This window comes from Amborella trichopoda, chromosome 12, assembly GCF_054954075.1.
Source record: "Amborella trichopoda isolate Santa Cruz 75 chromosome 12, AtrichopodaSantaCruz75HAP2 v2.0, whole genome shotgun sequence".
NCBI classification, from domain to species: domain Eukaryota; kingdom Viridiplantae; phylum Streptophyta; class Magnoliopsida; order Amborellales; family Amborellaceae; genus Amborella; species Amborella trichopoda.
In genome coordinates, this window is record NC_142347.1 from 45,707,102 (window position 1) to 45,720,296 (window position 13,195).

Genomic DNA, 13,195 nt, shown 5'->3' on the forward strand with positions numbered 1-13,195 from the left:
GTAAGGAGGCCAAGCAGTCAAGTCATGAAACCCTTCCTCGAAATAGTTTCAGACCGGCTCGATTCCTTATATGGAGCAGTTTTGAGCTCTAATTTCCGTACTGTTTTGATTCCTGACAAAGGGTGATTTAGAGCTAGATGTTCTGAAATCTGAACCGATATGATTGCTTACACTGAGCAGTCCAGAACTTGGATTGCTTTGAATCTTTACATCGAAGCATTTCGGAACCAATGGTCCCGAATTAGGAGTATTTTGAGGAAGAATAAAAAAAATATAGGCAAACAAGGATATAAGCATAAAAAGGAAAAACATAGGAGATATTTTTTAAATGCTGCTAATTAAACATATTAGTGTAAACTTCCCTGCAGTTTTTATCTGCAATATCAATGTTCAATTCTTTGCCTTGGGGGCAATTGACGCTCAGTTTCAGATTTCAGCCCCTAATCGCAAATTTGAATCTGGAACTTACCAATTAAAAGAAATTGAGTTTATTTAAATGCTCAATATACCTATTCGTAACATGATATGAACTTGATTTTGAGAGAGGAAATCCCTTGTGAGGTCTGTGAAAATGTGAAGGGCATTGATGAGTAGATGCACAAGTTTGGTCCATTTTGATTTTGTATCAAATATTTGCACAATTGTAATGCGATTTTGTAATTTGGACTTCAAGTGTGCACCTACCTGATGTCTTACACTTGCAATTACTTCAAAGCATGAGTGGGGGACTCTAGAATGAAATGTGATTTTGAATTCTGGAAAAAATAAGGAAATAGGCAAACATTTTTAAATGAAGAAGGTCCAAGCGCCAATTGAAGTATGGTAAAATTTCTAAGAAAGAATATTTGCACAGCTTTCATGAATTTTTTTCCCTAAATTGCACCCCTAATAATTTCTTAAAGGAAATAGTTTATACAAGGACGCAACCTTATAATGTAGAACTACGGATGCACCTCAAAAATCCATCTGAGAAGGTAGTTTTAATGTTGAAAAGCCCTTTGATTGATCATCTCGACATCGAGATGTATGATCATGAAAAATAAAAAAAAATTTAGTCTCACAAGTAGTGCATATAGCATTTTACAACATATTATCTACACCGTCCATTTTCAAGTTTTTCATATGTTTATAGTCTACTGGATTTTAAACATTTTTGAAATTTAAAATTTTATAATTAGATATAAAAATAGATTTTGAGATAATCTTAAAAACATTTTACATCAAAATTATATATCATAATAAAATTTGAAGGTGCACCTTACCTCTACAGCTACGGATGCATCCGTATGCCAACTGCACCCTATATTACTTTATCCAGAGCTCAATTGATATTTTACATACATGGGCTTACATGTGGATGCTATCAATCTATCATGAATCTACACGAGCTCCCAAAATTTTCAGAACTTAAAACCATTTTTGATGGATATCTTCTCTGTATCATTCCAATTTTTATTGGATATCTCTGATGAGACGATAGGAGCCCTTATTGTTAAAAATTTATCGGGTGGAAGCCCAGAGAGAGAGAGAGAGAGAGAGAGATAGAAAGAGGGAGACTTCTCATAGTCTAGTGTTCCTCTGAGCTTGATCTCCTGGCCTTTATGTCTTCTAATTGCTTCACCACTTCTCTCATGGTTGGCCTTTCATTGACAACCGAAGCCGTGCATCTCAATGCTATAGAGACAACTTTGCTTACTTCTGCCTTCACGGAGGAGTCCAAAAATTCAGACACAAGACCGGGATCAGCAACCTCAATAACATCATTACTCTTGCCAAATGTAGACCTCACCCAGCTCACTATACCATTGGACTCCTGAGAAGAAGATGAATCAACTGCCTGTCTTCTAGTTATCAGCTCCAAAAGAACTACCCCGTAACTGTACACATCAGATTTCTCGGTCCTCTTCGTTGTAAATGCAGATTCTACAAAACCGTAAAACCAGAGAATGCGAATTATTATAAATTCATTTTCAGCAATAAAAAAAAGCAAAAAAAAAGAGAAGTCAATGGGTTGAGAACAGGCTCTAGGTAGCGATGGTCAGGGTGGTGGGTGTGCACAGTGACGTCTAGACTTCCATCCTTTCCAAGTCCCAAGTTAAAATTAAAAAACAAATAAAAAAATAAATGAATCAATGGGTTTGGATTTGTAAGAATTTCTAAAGCATGTCAGCTTTTCTTATTTCTATACTAATTGATATCGATTTTTTTTTTTCTTTTTGGTGACATCGAGATATTTGAAAATAACTGAATTTTAGCTTCTCTTGCAATGTGTTCAGATAAAAACATAATCTTATTTTTGTGTTTCACAAAGCTCAAGGGGATAATAAGGTGTTTAAATATGCAGGAAAATAGGGCACTGAGCATTGATGAGTGCTTTTAAAATAGTAAAAGGAAATTTGTAAGTCCCTCAAAAAGCATAGACATGAGCCCCTAATCTCTTGAAGAACAGTTTTAACTAATCTATTCATGCTTCAAAATACCAAATTCAGACAAATTCAAATAAATCCTTAGCTTCAAAAAGCTATATGCTTGTCTTCAAAAAAACCTTGCTGATTTTCTAATGAGCTTGATATGGTTTGGATAGTTGCCTATTATCGGTTTAGATAATTGGCTACATTATAGTTTGCACTATAATGGTAAAACCTACAAGAACAAAGAGAAAGATCATGTCGTACAGACTACCTCATATCCTACAAAACTGAGGCACTTTTAAGAAGAAAAACCCCAACTACATGCAATCCTATAACTCTAATGAGATTCCAAGAACAAATTAAAAATCTAGAGGTCTCATATATTACCTGGTGACATGTACCCTAGTGTGCCTATGACCGAGGTGGAAGGATGCCCGGTAGTGGGTGACTGATCCATTAGTTTGGCAATGCCAAAATCAGATATATGAGGCTCCATATCAGGGTCTAACAGAATATTTTTCGGTTTGATATCCCGGTGTATAATATGCGGATTACAGTCAAAGTGGAGATAAGCCAACCCTTGTGCAGTGCCCAAAGCTATCTTATACCTCTCTTGCCATTCCAAATAAATCTGAGGCCTTATCTCATGCAAAACATCATGAAGGCTTCCGTTTTGCATGAATTCATAGAGAATCAATCCAAAATCCTTTCTCAACCAAAAACCCTCCAATTTAATCAAGTTTCTGTGCCTGATCTTACCCACAGTTTGAATTTCTCGGGTCATGCTCCTGCTTGCTCCCCTTCTATCTGTGAAAGGAAGTTTCTTCACTGCATACATTTTCCCTGAACCCAAAACCACTCTGTAAACAGTGCCATGAGCACCTCTTCCTATGACATAATTCTCCTTAAAATTGTCAGTGGCTTCTATCACTTTGTTTAGTAAAGAAGATGACCCTTCGTGAACCAATTCCTCATCTCTGGAATCCGAGTTTTTAGGCCTGAGGAGTAAGTATCCCAGTAAAAGAACTATTATAATGCAAAATAGGAATGACCCAAGGGCTATCAATGCAATTTGAATCCTACTAAGAACTTTCCCTCTAGTTTTAACAAGTGAGCAAGGGCTCAAGTAGGTTCCATTAACACAAGTAACATCATCTGGCCGACAATTTACACAAAGGCCGGGATTACCAGAAAATGAACTGGGAGAGGCCTGCAGTAACCTGAGCCATGAATCCGGTACTGACCCTGTAAAGTGGTTATATGAAACGTTTACTTGGACAAGGGACTGGAGCACACCTAGTGGGGTTAAATCTCCATTCAGATTATTGAGTGATAAATCCAAGATTTGGAGCATTTTCAATTTCCCCAATTCTGGAGGGACTTCACCAGTAAAGCCATTGTTTCTAAGGTTCAAAGTATATGTCAAGCTTTGCAAGTTTCCTAATGATGGAGGGATACTTCCTCCAAACAAGTTATCACCAAGCTGGAGTTCTAATAATGCATCAAAACCAGACCAGAAGTTCGGAATCCCCCCTTCTATCTGATTACTTTGGAGGCTAAGATATTCTAACTCTTTCAGGTTGGGTAAGCTAGTAGGGATCGAACCATTCAAGGAATTAAAACCCAAATCCAATCTATATAAACCTTTACAAAGTGAGATTTCTGAAGGTATTTGACCTTGTAAACTATTGTGAGATAGATTCAAATGCTGCAATCTTGTAAGGTGTCTGAGTTCTTGAGGGACAGTGCCTGTCAGATTGTTCATTGACAAATCAATTGAAGTGAGATTGGTGCAATGCCCAATACTCGAAGGTATGGATCCTGAAATGCTATTTCTACTGATATCCAGATACGATAGCTTTGAATTATTGGCAAAACTAGGAAGCGTACCGGTTAGATTATTGTGGTCGAGTCTCATTCTTCCCAAACTTGTACAGTTCCCTATATCCAAAGGTATGTTTCCATGGAGGAGATTAAAAGGCAAGTTCAAAACCTCCAGTTGTTTCCCATTACAAAAGCCTGGAGGTATTTCACCAGTGAAGCTATTGTTTGTCAAATCAACTTGCACTAAACTACTGTTAAGCCCCAATCGCTGTGGTATTTCTCCAGAAAACAGGTTATTGAACAAAGAGATGTTTTTCAACTGTCTCAGATTGGCAATCTGTGCTGGTAAATTTCCTGAGAGCTTGTTATTGTATACAAGTAGACTTTCAAGGGTTGGAATTCTAAGAACTTGTACAGGTAATGGACCCGACAGATTATTAGTGAAAAGCCAGAGGCTTTGCAAGGTTTTCAGCTTGCCTAATTCAGGAGGAATACCACCATGGAGCTGGTTCTCATTCAAATGCAATTTTGTCAAGGACTTGCAGTTCCCAAGCTCAGGAGGCATTTGCCCTGATAAACGATTATCAGAGAGGAATAGAGTTGCTAGCTTTTTGAGTAAACCAAAGGAAGACGGTATGTCACCTGTTAAACCATTTTGAACAGCTGAAAAAAGCTCTAAATTGCTGCAATTTCCCAATTGTTGAGGCAACCCACCACTGAAAAGGTTGAAAGAGATAGTCAACTGAACGAGGCTTGTGCAATTACCCATACCCAATAAAATCCTCCCCTGTAAATGGTTATCACTAACATCAAGATACGCAAGAGTTCCAATTTCATTTATACTCTCAGGCAGGAAGCCCTCCAACTTATTATTGAACAAATAAAGCTCATACAAGCTGCTACAGTTTCCAATAGAGCTCGGTATAACCCCAGATAAATTGTTATCACTTAACCATAAGCTTTGGAGCCTGGTCATATTACCAATACTTTCTGAAATCGAACCAGTGCAATTGTTCTCATTCAAGAAAAGGGTTTCCAAAAGAGGAAGCTGAAACAAGCTTTCTGGTATTTCCCCATCAAGAAAATTCTCAAAAAGGGAAAGGTATTTTAGGCGCTTTAAGCTTCCAATACTTGTTGGTATGCTTCCATTGAGCAAATTCATGGACATGTCCAAGTATTCCAAATTAGAACAATTACCAATGCTTGTGGGGATCTCCCCATATAGAGAGTTCACTCCAAGATCAATCTTTGTAAGCTCTGATAAGAGACCTATATCTTGGCCTAAAGTGCCTGAAATCTCAAGTGTGCTCAAATTGAGTTCTTTTACCCTGTGTCTCCTGTTACAAAGAATGCCTTCCCAATTACATGGGGTGGAATCAGAGGAATTCCAAGTGGATTTTGTATAAGAAGGAAGCTTCAAATCCGCAGAGAGAGAAAGCAATGCACGCCCATCAGAGCTTAAACTGAATACCAGCTGATAAGGAACTAAAACCAGGTAAAGAAGAGTGTAACCCATTATTGGGGTTCTCTTCACTACAAAACCTCTGTTTTTTTTCACGAACCTTATCTGCAAACTCTTCAAAGGATTTGAAGAACTTCCCTTGAAACTATTTAGTCACTCGGGTCCCTCAAGTTTGAACCTTTCCATCCATTCAGAGATTAAATTCCTAAAAACTGAAGAGCTTGAACTTAAATATCAGATAGCTTTTCCCCTTCAAAATCTGGAGTCTTGAGATTGAAAAAAATGCTTGAAAATGAACAAATAATACATGCATTCTTCAAGGAAGAAACTCTGATGAAACTTGAATAAAATGGCTTAAAAGATCAAACCTGAAGTGCTGGCCATTGCTCCCTCAGAACTTCACCATTAATTTTCTTACGATTTCTTGATAAACCCAAAACTATAAATAAGCAATACGAGTCAATATTAAAAAACGCCGCCTTCATTACTTTTCTCATTCAATTTCGGTAGGTGTTTTATTGCCTTTTTCTAATACGCGTGCTTGCCGAAGAGGAACTTTTTAAGGGAACGTTCGTGTCAATATAATAATAAATAAATAAATGTTGAGGACTGATCCCATGGGACCTCTCCACACTCATTGTGAAGTACTCGAAATTAAATTTAAGATAGGATATCTAAAAAACTAAGCTTATGGATGTGGGATTTGACTTTTCTAATGATGTCTGTCAAATTCAATGGCGACTCTTTGAGATCCTACATACATAGGTGGAAAAGAGTTTAATAGGATCATTTTTCATAAATATTATATGCGATAATGATTTTTTTGTGGGTCCGAAAGATTGATGGAATAGTATACACTAAAACCATACATGGCCGTATTTTTTATTATTTTTATCTACAAATCTAAACGAATTGAATTTTTGAATGTCTACTCTTGAAAAATAGACACACTTAAGAACTTAATAATAATATGGGGTGCAGTTGGCATACAGATGCATTCGTAGCTGTAGAGGTAAGGTGGACGTTCAAATTTTATCATGGTATATAATTTTGATGTAAAATGTTTTTAGGATTATCTCAAAATCTATTTTTATATCTAATTATAAAATTTAAAATTTCAATAATGATTAAAATCAAGTAGATCTATAAGCATATGAAAATCTTGAAAATAAAAAGTGTAGATAATATGTTGTAAAATGCACTATTTATGGGACTTAAAATCTTTTCATTTTTCATGGTCATACATCTCGATGTCAAGATGATCAATCAAAGCGTTTTTCAACATCGAAACTACCTTTTCCGATGGATGTTTCAAGTTCATCCATAGTTCTACACTACAAGGTTGCATCATTATATAAACTTTTTCCTTATAAGATACACTATTTTAAAATATGAAATTTAATGTAACTTCCTTTCATTTTTTTTTCAAGCGGAATAAGGAAACCTCTAAAGATTTCACCATAACCCTTCATCTCTTATCTCCCTCTTTAATTAACTTTTGATCGTAAAAATTAACCCCAAAAAATCTTTTTATACCATTTCAACTCAAAACTTTTTTTAATGGGTGAAAAGGGAAAAATATGGTTAAAAAAGTTTTTGGGTTGAAATGATATAAAAATATTTATTGAGGCTAATTTTTATGGTAAAAAATATAAGAGATGAGGGGGTGGGGTGCAATCTTTAAGGGTTTCTTTATGCTGCTTGAAATAAAAACAGAAACTAAGTCTACCATGAAATAACATGAGAAATTAGGGTTCTATATGAAATTTTCCTTTTTTTATCAATAAAGGTTTACCAATTTAACCGTTCTTCAACTCCGAAATAACATTTTTTAGCAGGGTCTTGATATACAACTGTAGTTTGTTTGGCGATCTCCCAGACTATATATAGAATTTTTCCTTTTGATAATAGCAAAAAGTGTGGCAAAAATAGTGTTGTACTTTTGTTATCTATATTATAATTTTTGGAAAGTATATAATGAGACCATTTAGCTTTGGTATAAAGAATTCATAATTAAACTCGATTATTGTATATGACATTGGGCGGTTGTATTTATTTCATTGACCAAACTCAAAGTTCAAAATAAAATTTTTCAAATTTTGTGACATACCCGACAGTACGATTTCACATGATTATAAATAATATGATAGCCTTGTATCTAAAAGTAAATATCTCATTATATACAATCCCATTAACGTTATTTTAGTAATTTAATGGCAGGAATTGGAATCAGCCCACCGAGAAGAAATTACTTTTTCTAATAAGAGCAGGTAGGCGACCTATCAAGGTTCCAGGTTCACAACCATTTTTCAAAAAAAAAAAAAAAAAGGTTCCAGGTTCACAACCAACAGATAAATAAATATAAAGTAAAAATAACAACTCATTGAATAGGCATTTATTCGGTATAATAAAATCATTAATAATGCATTTATTCGGTAGTGGACTTGTGTTGGAAGGGGGATAGCATTCACATTGGCTTCTCGTCCCATGGTATTAAAAAATTACTATGATCACGCAAGATCATTACGTAGACTCACTCCGTCAGGTATGAATGGCTAATGGTTAGGTGGTCCGGGGGTAGTAGAGCGTCACAATATAACGCTTTGAGTTTCATTTCTATCACTGTCAGGGAACTTACTCCCCATTGAATTACTTGAAAAAATAAAACGTTCTATTGAGTGAAAGAGTGAAAGTTTTGAACTCTAAACGAAAACCAAATAGCGAGACTCACACCATCAAGTGAGCAAAAAAATCACCTAATGAAAATACACCCAACTTTTAACGATTTATCAATTTTCGACTGTTCCAATTCATGACTATGTGTATTTTGATGATTTTGAAATTAAATCAAAAGATATAAGTAAATATTAAATGGGGAATGACCTTGTGAGATCTGTCCATACCCATATGTATAGGACCCCAAAGGATCACCATTAAATTTGGTACGAATCTTTAAAAAAGTCAAATGCCACGCATGTGATAACTTTTCTACATATCTATATCAAATTTAATGGTGATCCGTCGAGGTCCTACATATATGGGTGTGGGAAGGTCTCGTAGGATCATTATTTATATTAAATAATTAATCGCTTATGTATTTTTATAAGAAAAAAGTTTATATAAAGCCGAGGTTCTAAATAATCAAATTAGAACCCACCTCAAAAATTTCATTATAAGAGGTTGTTTTGATGGGCAAATATCCTCAAATTGATCATCCAAATATCAAGATGTATCGATATGAGAAAAAAAATGGATTTCATGTTTTAGAAATAGTGCATCTTGTAACACATTTTTGGATCTCTAATTTTCAAGATTTTCAAGTTTTCATAGATATGCTTGATCTACACTATTTTTGCAGCTTTAATTTGATAACTAAAGATGAAAATATATTTAAAGCTATCACAAAAATTTCCAATATTGAAACTACATTTTTTGGCACTATTTGAAGGTGCGTTTTACTTTAGAGATTCAGCTCTATTCAAACCGGCACCCTTTTTATAAACCTCCCTAAAAATTAGATCTCACCTTCCAAAAATTTAGTTGTCTTTGTTCAACTAGACATCATCCAGGCACATACAGAGTGTGATTTTTTTTTTTTTTTTTCATTTAAGGTTAATTGTAGCATCAAGAAGTTATATCCCCAAATCTTGGGTCCCAAAAATACCCTTGGATTGAATTTTATTTACGGAGTAAATGAATGACATGCTCCTTCAAGATCACCGAATCTTATGGAAAAAAATGAAATGTTTTTCTCTCTACACTCCTTTATTTGGCAGCGTTTTGGATTTTAAATACATCAACAAGGCCACAGGTGATGATGTGGACTGCGTTGCACAGTATAAGACATGTGCGGTTGTGGTGCTTTAACTAACATGGGTGCTGCCTCTAATGGCATGGACCACAATACCCAGTGGGTAAATGCTATTAAAATAACTTTATTTTATTATTTGGACTTTTGCCAACCACACTAATTTACTTGTAGCTAATAATGGAGATTAATTCTATCAGCTGCCATTTTAACGACCAATTCACTTGTTTTTGTTTTGGATTTGTATAGAAGAAGATTATTTACGTTTGATATAAGGATGTCACAATTACTTATAACCATCCGATTTGAAATTTGATAGCTTGATCATATTACAAAGTTTGAAAAAAGTTCTTTAAAACTTTGAGCTGGATCAAAGAAATAAATGCAACCACCTAATTTTACATCCAGTGGTCAAGATTATTTGGGACCACCTTGTACAAAAGATAAATGGTCTCATTATATACTTTCTTTTAACACCAAAAAGCATAACCAGCAACACTAGCCCTTTTTTCTTTTCTAGTGTGTGTAAGGTTCAGGCTCTAAATAATCAAATTAAAGCATACCTCAAAAATTCACTAGAAGAAGTTGTTTCAATGCTGAAAAACCCTCAAATCCAATCATCGCGACCTTGAGATGCATTGATGTAAATAAAAAAAAAAGATTTTAAAATTTGAAAATAATGCTTCTTGTTATATATTATTTAGGCCATCAATTTTCAAGTGTTGAAAAATCTACTAGATGTATATTATCTTTGGAGCTTTAAGTTTTACAATTAGAGATGAAAATAAATTTTTAGGTCATCATAAGGATTTTTCGTATTGAAACGATCTCTTTCGATACTATTTGAAAGTGCGCCTTGCTTTGATTGTTTGGGGCCTCAACTTTATACAAACCACATCCTTTATTTATATTGGTAAACGAAAGTTTAAGCTCTTTTTTTTTTTTTTTTTTGAGAATATATATAATAAAATTATTTATTTTTTCAGAAGTGTTTCTAGAACAAATCTTTTTCAAACTTTATGAGCGATTCTAAGTTGTCAGATCTCACATCTGATGGCTAAGACATGACATCTTTATATCAAGAGTAAATAGCCACATAGTATTTTTTTTTTTTTTTTCATTAAAAAATAAGGTCAGGGAAGCTCGTTCGGACTTCTTGAGATAATGAGAGAATATTTTAACCCTTAACTTCCCTCAGCCAAATATACTGAAGTTTAAAGGACTATAGATACACGAATTTGTTCAAATCTTTGATTGATTGTTGTCATGAATATTGACTACAGGTAGGATTGATAAATTGGGTCAAATCAGTGCAGGAAAATTCAAATCGGAACGGTTAATCGGACATAGCTCGGAAGTGAATCAACTAGTCTAATAAGTAAATTGGCCGGTTCAACCGTTCTAACAGAGCAAATCCCGGACGACTAAAAAAGTATTAAAAAAAATAAAAAAATAAAAAAAACAAAATCTAATAAAAATATGAAAATTATATTTAAAAAATGATTAAACAAAGAAATGAAGTTGAATAGTAATGAAAAAAAAATGGATTTTAAAAAATTGATTTGTACCCAAGGGTATTTTTAAAATTTTCTAAAAATGTAAGTATAAGTATTAATCGCCAAAACAAGTTTCAATTTTTACCATAATGACAAAAAATATTAAAAAATATATTACAAAAAAAATCCTTTACTTTTTGGAATTTTTAAAATTATAAATATGTAGATATGTAGTTGCTCCTGTGGGAGCATAGTATACATTCTGATTATGTTAATAGTCATAATCTTTCATGAATATGGGTTGCAACAATGGCTTCCGTTCGTATTTCGAATGATCTCATCTATACCCACAGTCAACAATTATGTTTGCCTTAATTTGCGACCAAAAACCGCCTTTCCTTTGTTTTGGGAATAAGGGTAGAGAAGATTTCTCTATATATATTATCTCACTTCGGTGGTTCAATGCGAGACTAAAATACCATATTTTTTGTAATATTAAAATAATACTTTTTACATTGTTACAATTTTTTAAAATAGTACTTTATTGAAATGGAAAAAAGCCATAATAAACATCAACTTTATACTATAATCATCTTGACCTTGAGAAGTATGTTTATGAAAAAGAAACGATTTAAGTCTTAAAAATAAAAATAATGCTTCTTATAACATATTATCTCGACAATTTATTTTTAAGATTTTCAAGTATTTATATATCTACTTTAACTGTATTATTTTTTAAATTTTAACTTCATAATTATGGTTGAAAATATACTTTTGGGCATAAGGCTTTTCGGCTCAAAACTACATTTTTCAATAAGATTTGAAAGTGCAAGGTATTTTAATTGTTTAAGGCTGGCACTTCTTATAGACTATATCCTTTTCAAATAACCCAATATCTTTTTAAGTAAAAATACCATAAAAAGTGACTAATTCTGGTACTATACCATAAAGGCACTTAATTTTTTAGTTTTTATAGGATTTGGTGTATGCTGGTAGGATCGCACCCATAGTGCTTGCAATGACCCACTTTTACCTTTTTTTTGGTGTGAGACTTATCAGAATCTAGGGTGGCCAAATCCTCGCTGTGAGGTTACAATCAAAGCAAAGCATACCTTCAAATAGTGTCGAGAAACGTAGTTTCAATAGAGGAAATCTTTGTGATAGCCTAAAATATATTTTTATTTTTAATTATAAAATTTAAAGTTTATAAAATAGTGTAGATCAAATATATCTATTTTTTGTTTGTTGAAATCATAATGTCACAGATCTTACGGATTTGTGAATACTAATTTTTAAAGCAGATTAAGCAGATCTATGAAAACTTGAAAATCTTGAAAATTGACGGTCCAAAAAAGCGTTGCAAGATGCACTATTTTCAAAACTTGAAATCCATTTTTTTCTCGTGTCCATGCATCTTGATGTGGAGATGATCAATTTGAGGATATTTGGGTATCAAAACAATCTCTTCTAGTAAAATTTTTGAGGTGGGCTCTAAGTTGATTGTTTAGAGCTTGGGCTGTATATAAACTTTTTCCTTTCCTAAACCCAAATACCAATAGTTTCTTAGAAGATATTATGCTCCCGTGGGAGTATATTGTCCATTTACTTTCTCGGGTAAAAATTCATCTAGGATTAATCTAATGTCTTTAACCAATAAATTAACCTTAATAAAATAAATGCTATACATGCACCCAGTGTGCCCTTAAATAAACTGTCTCAGAATTGAATATAGACAGTCCAATTTTTAGATAGCAAGATTTGCAAACTCAAAATTCAATCTTCCTTTTTTCCTTTTTTAAAATAATCATTTAATAATTTTTAGGTGGATTCCAAAATTTTAGTCTGAAAAAAACTTCGAAGTCGATATTTTGACGATGGAGTAGATGTAACAATGTGCTCGCACGGGAGCATAGTATGATTGCATTAGAGAGAAAAATGTTTAGTGGATCTGGTGCAGATAAAAACTCGATTTTGTAGACTTCAATTGGAATAAAGTGGCTTTGGGAGAATATTTGAAAGCGTTAGACTTTGAAATTCATTAATGAAAGTTTGCATTAGACTTTGAAATCAAACGTGCCTTACGTTGGTATGACTGATCCTATTACTTCATATACTTTTCCTGCATGTAGCATTTGCATAGAATCTGTGTCTCAAAATGCGGATCAAACCACTGTATTAGCTCAGCTAACACGAG

The 13,195-nt window shown here is 33.6% G+C and overlaps 1 protein-coding gene across 3 annotated transcripts; it reads right to left on the reverse strand.

The window, feature by feature from the left end:
* Positions 1-1,213: 1,213 nt before the first annotated feature.
* PEPR1 (PEP1 receptor 1) lies at positions 1,214-6,231 on the reverse strand. Of its 3 annotated transcripts, none has more exons than XM_006845501.4 (2): positions 2,799-6,231; positions 1,214-1,923 (listed from the first exon to the last, which is right to left on the reverse strand). In XM_006845501.4, exons 1-2 carry the CDS (start codon positions 5,749-5,751, stop codon positions 1,568-1,570), a joined length of 3,309 nt encoding a protein of 1,102 aa, XP_006845564.1. In that variant the 5' UTR covers positions 5,752-6,231; the 3' UTR covers positions 1,214-1,567. The 3 variants fall into 3 exon arrangements, with proteins under 3 accessions (XP_006845564.1, XP_088710475.1, XP_088710474.1); XM_088854349.1 differs by having other exon boundaries at positions 4,878-6,230; XM_088854348.1 differs by having other exon boundaries at positions 4,302-6,222.
* Between the last annotated feature and the right edge of the window lie 6,964 nt (positions 6,232-13,195).

Coding starts and splice junctions, on each gene's coding strand:
- PEPR1 (XM_006845501.4), bottom strand. CDS start 5,751: ATGGGTTACACTCTTCTTTACCTGGTTTTAGTTCCTTATCAGCTGGTA. Junction 1,924..2,798: donor ACTAGGGTACATGTCACCAG/GTAATATATGAG, acceptor ACGGTTTTGTAG/AATCTGCATTTACAACGAAG.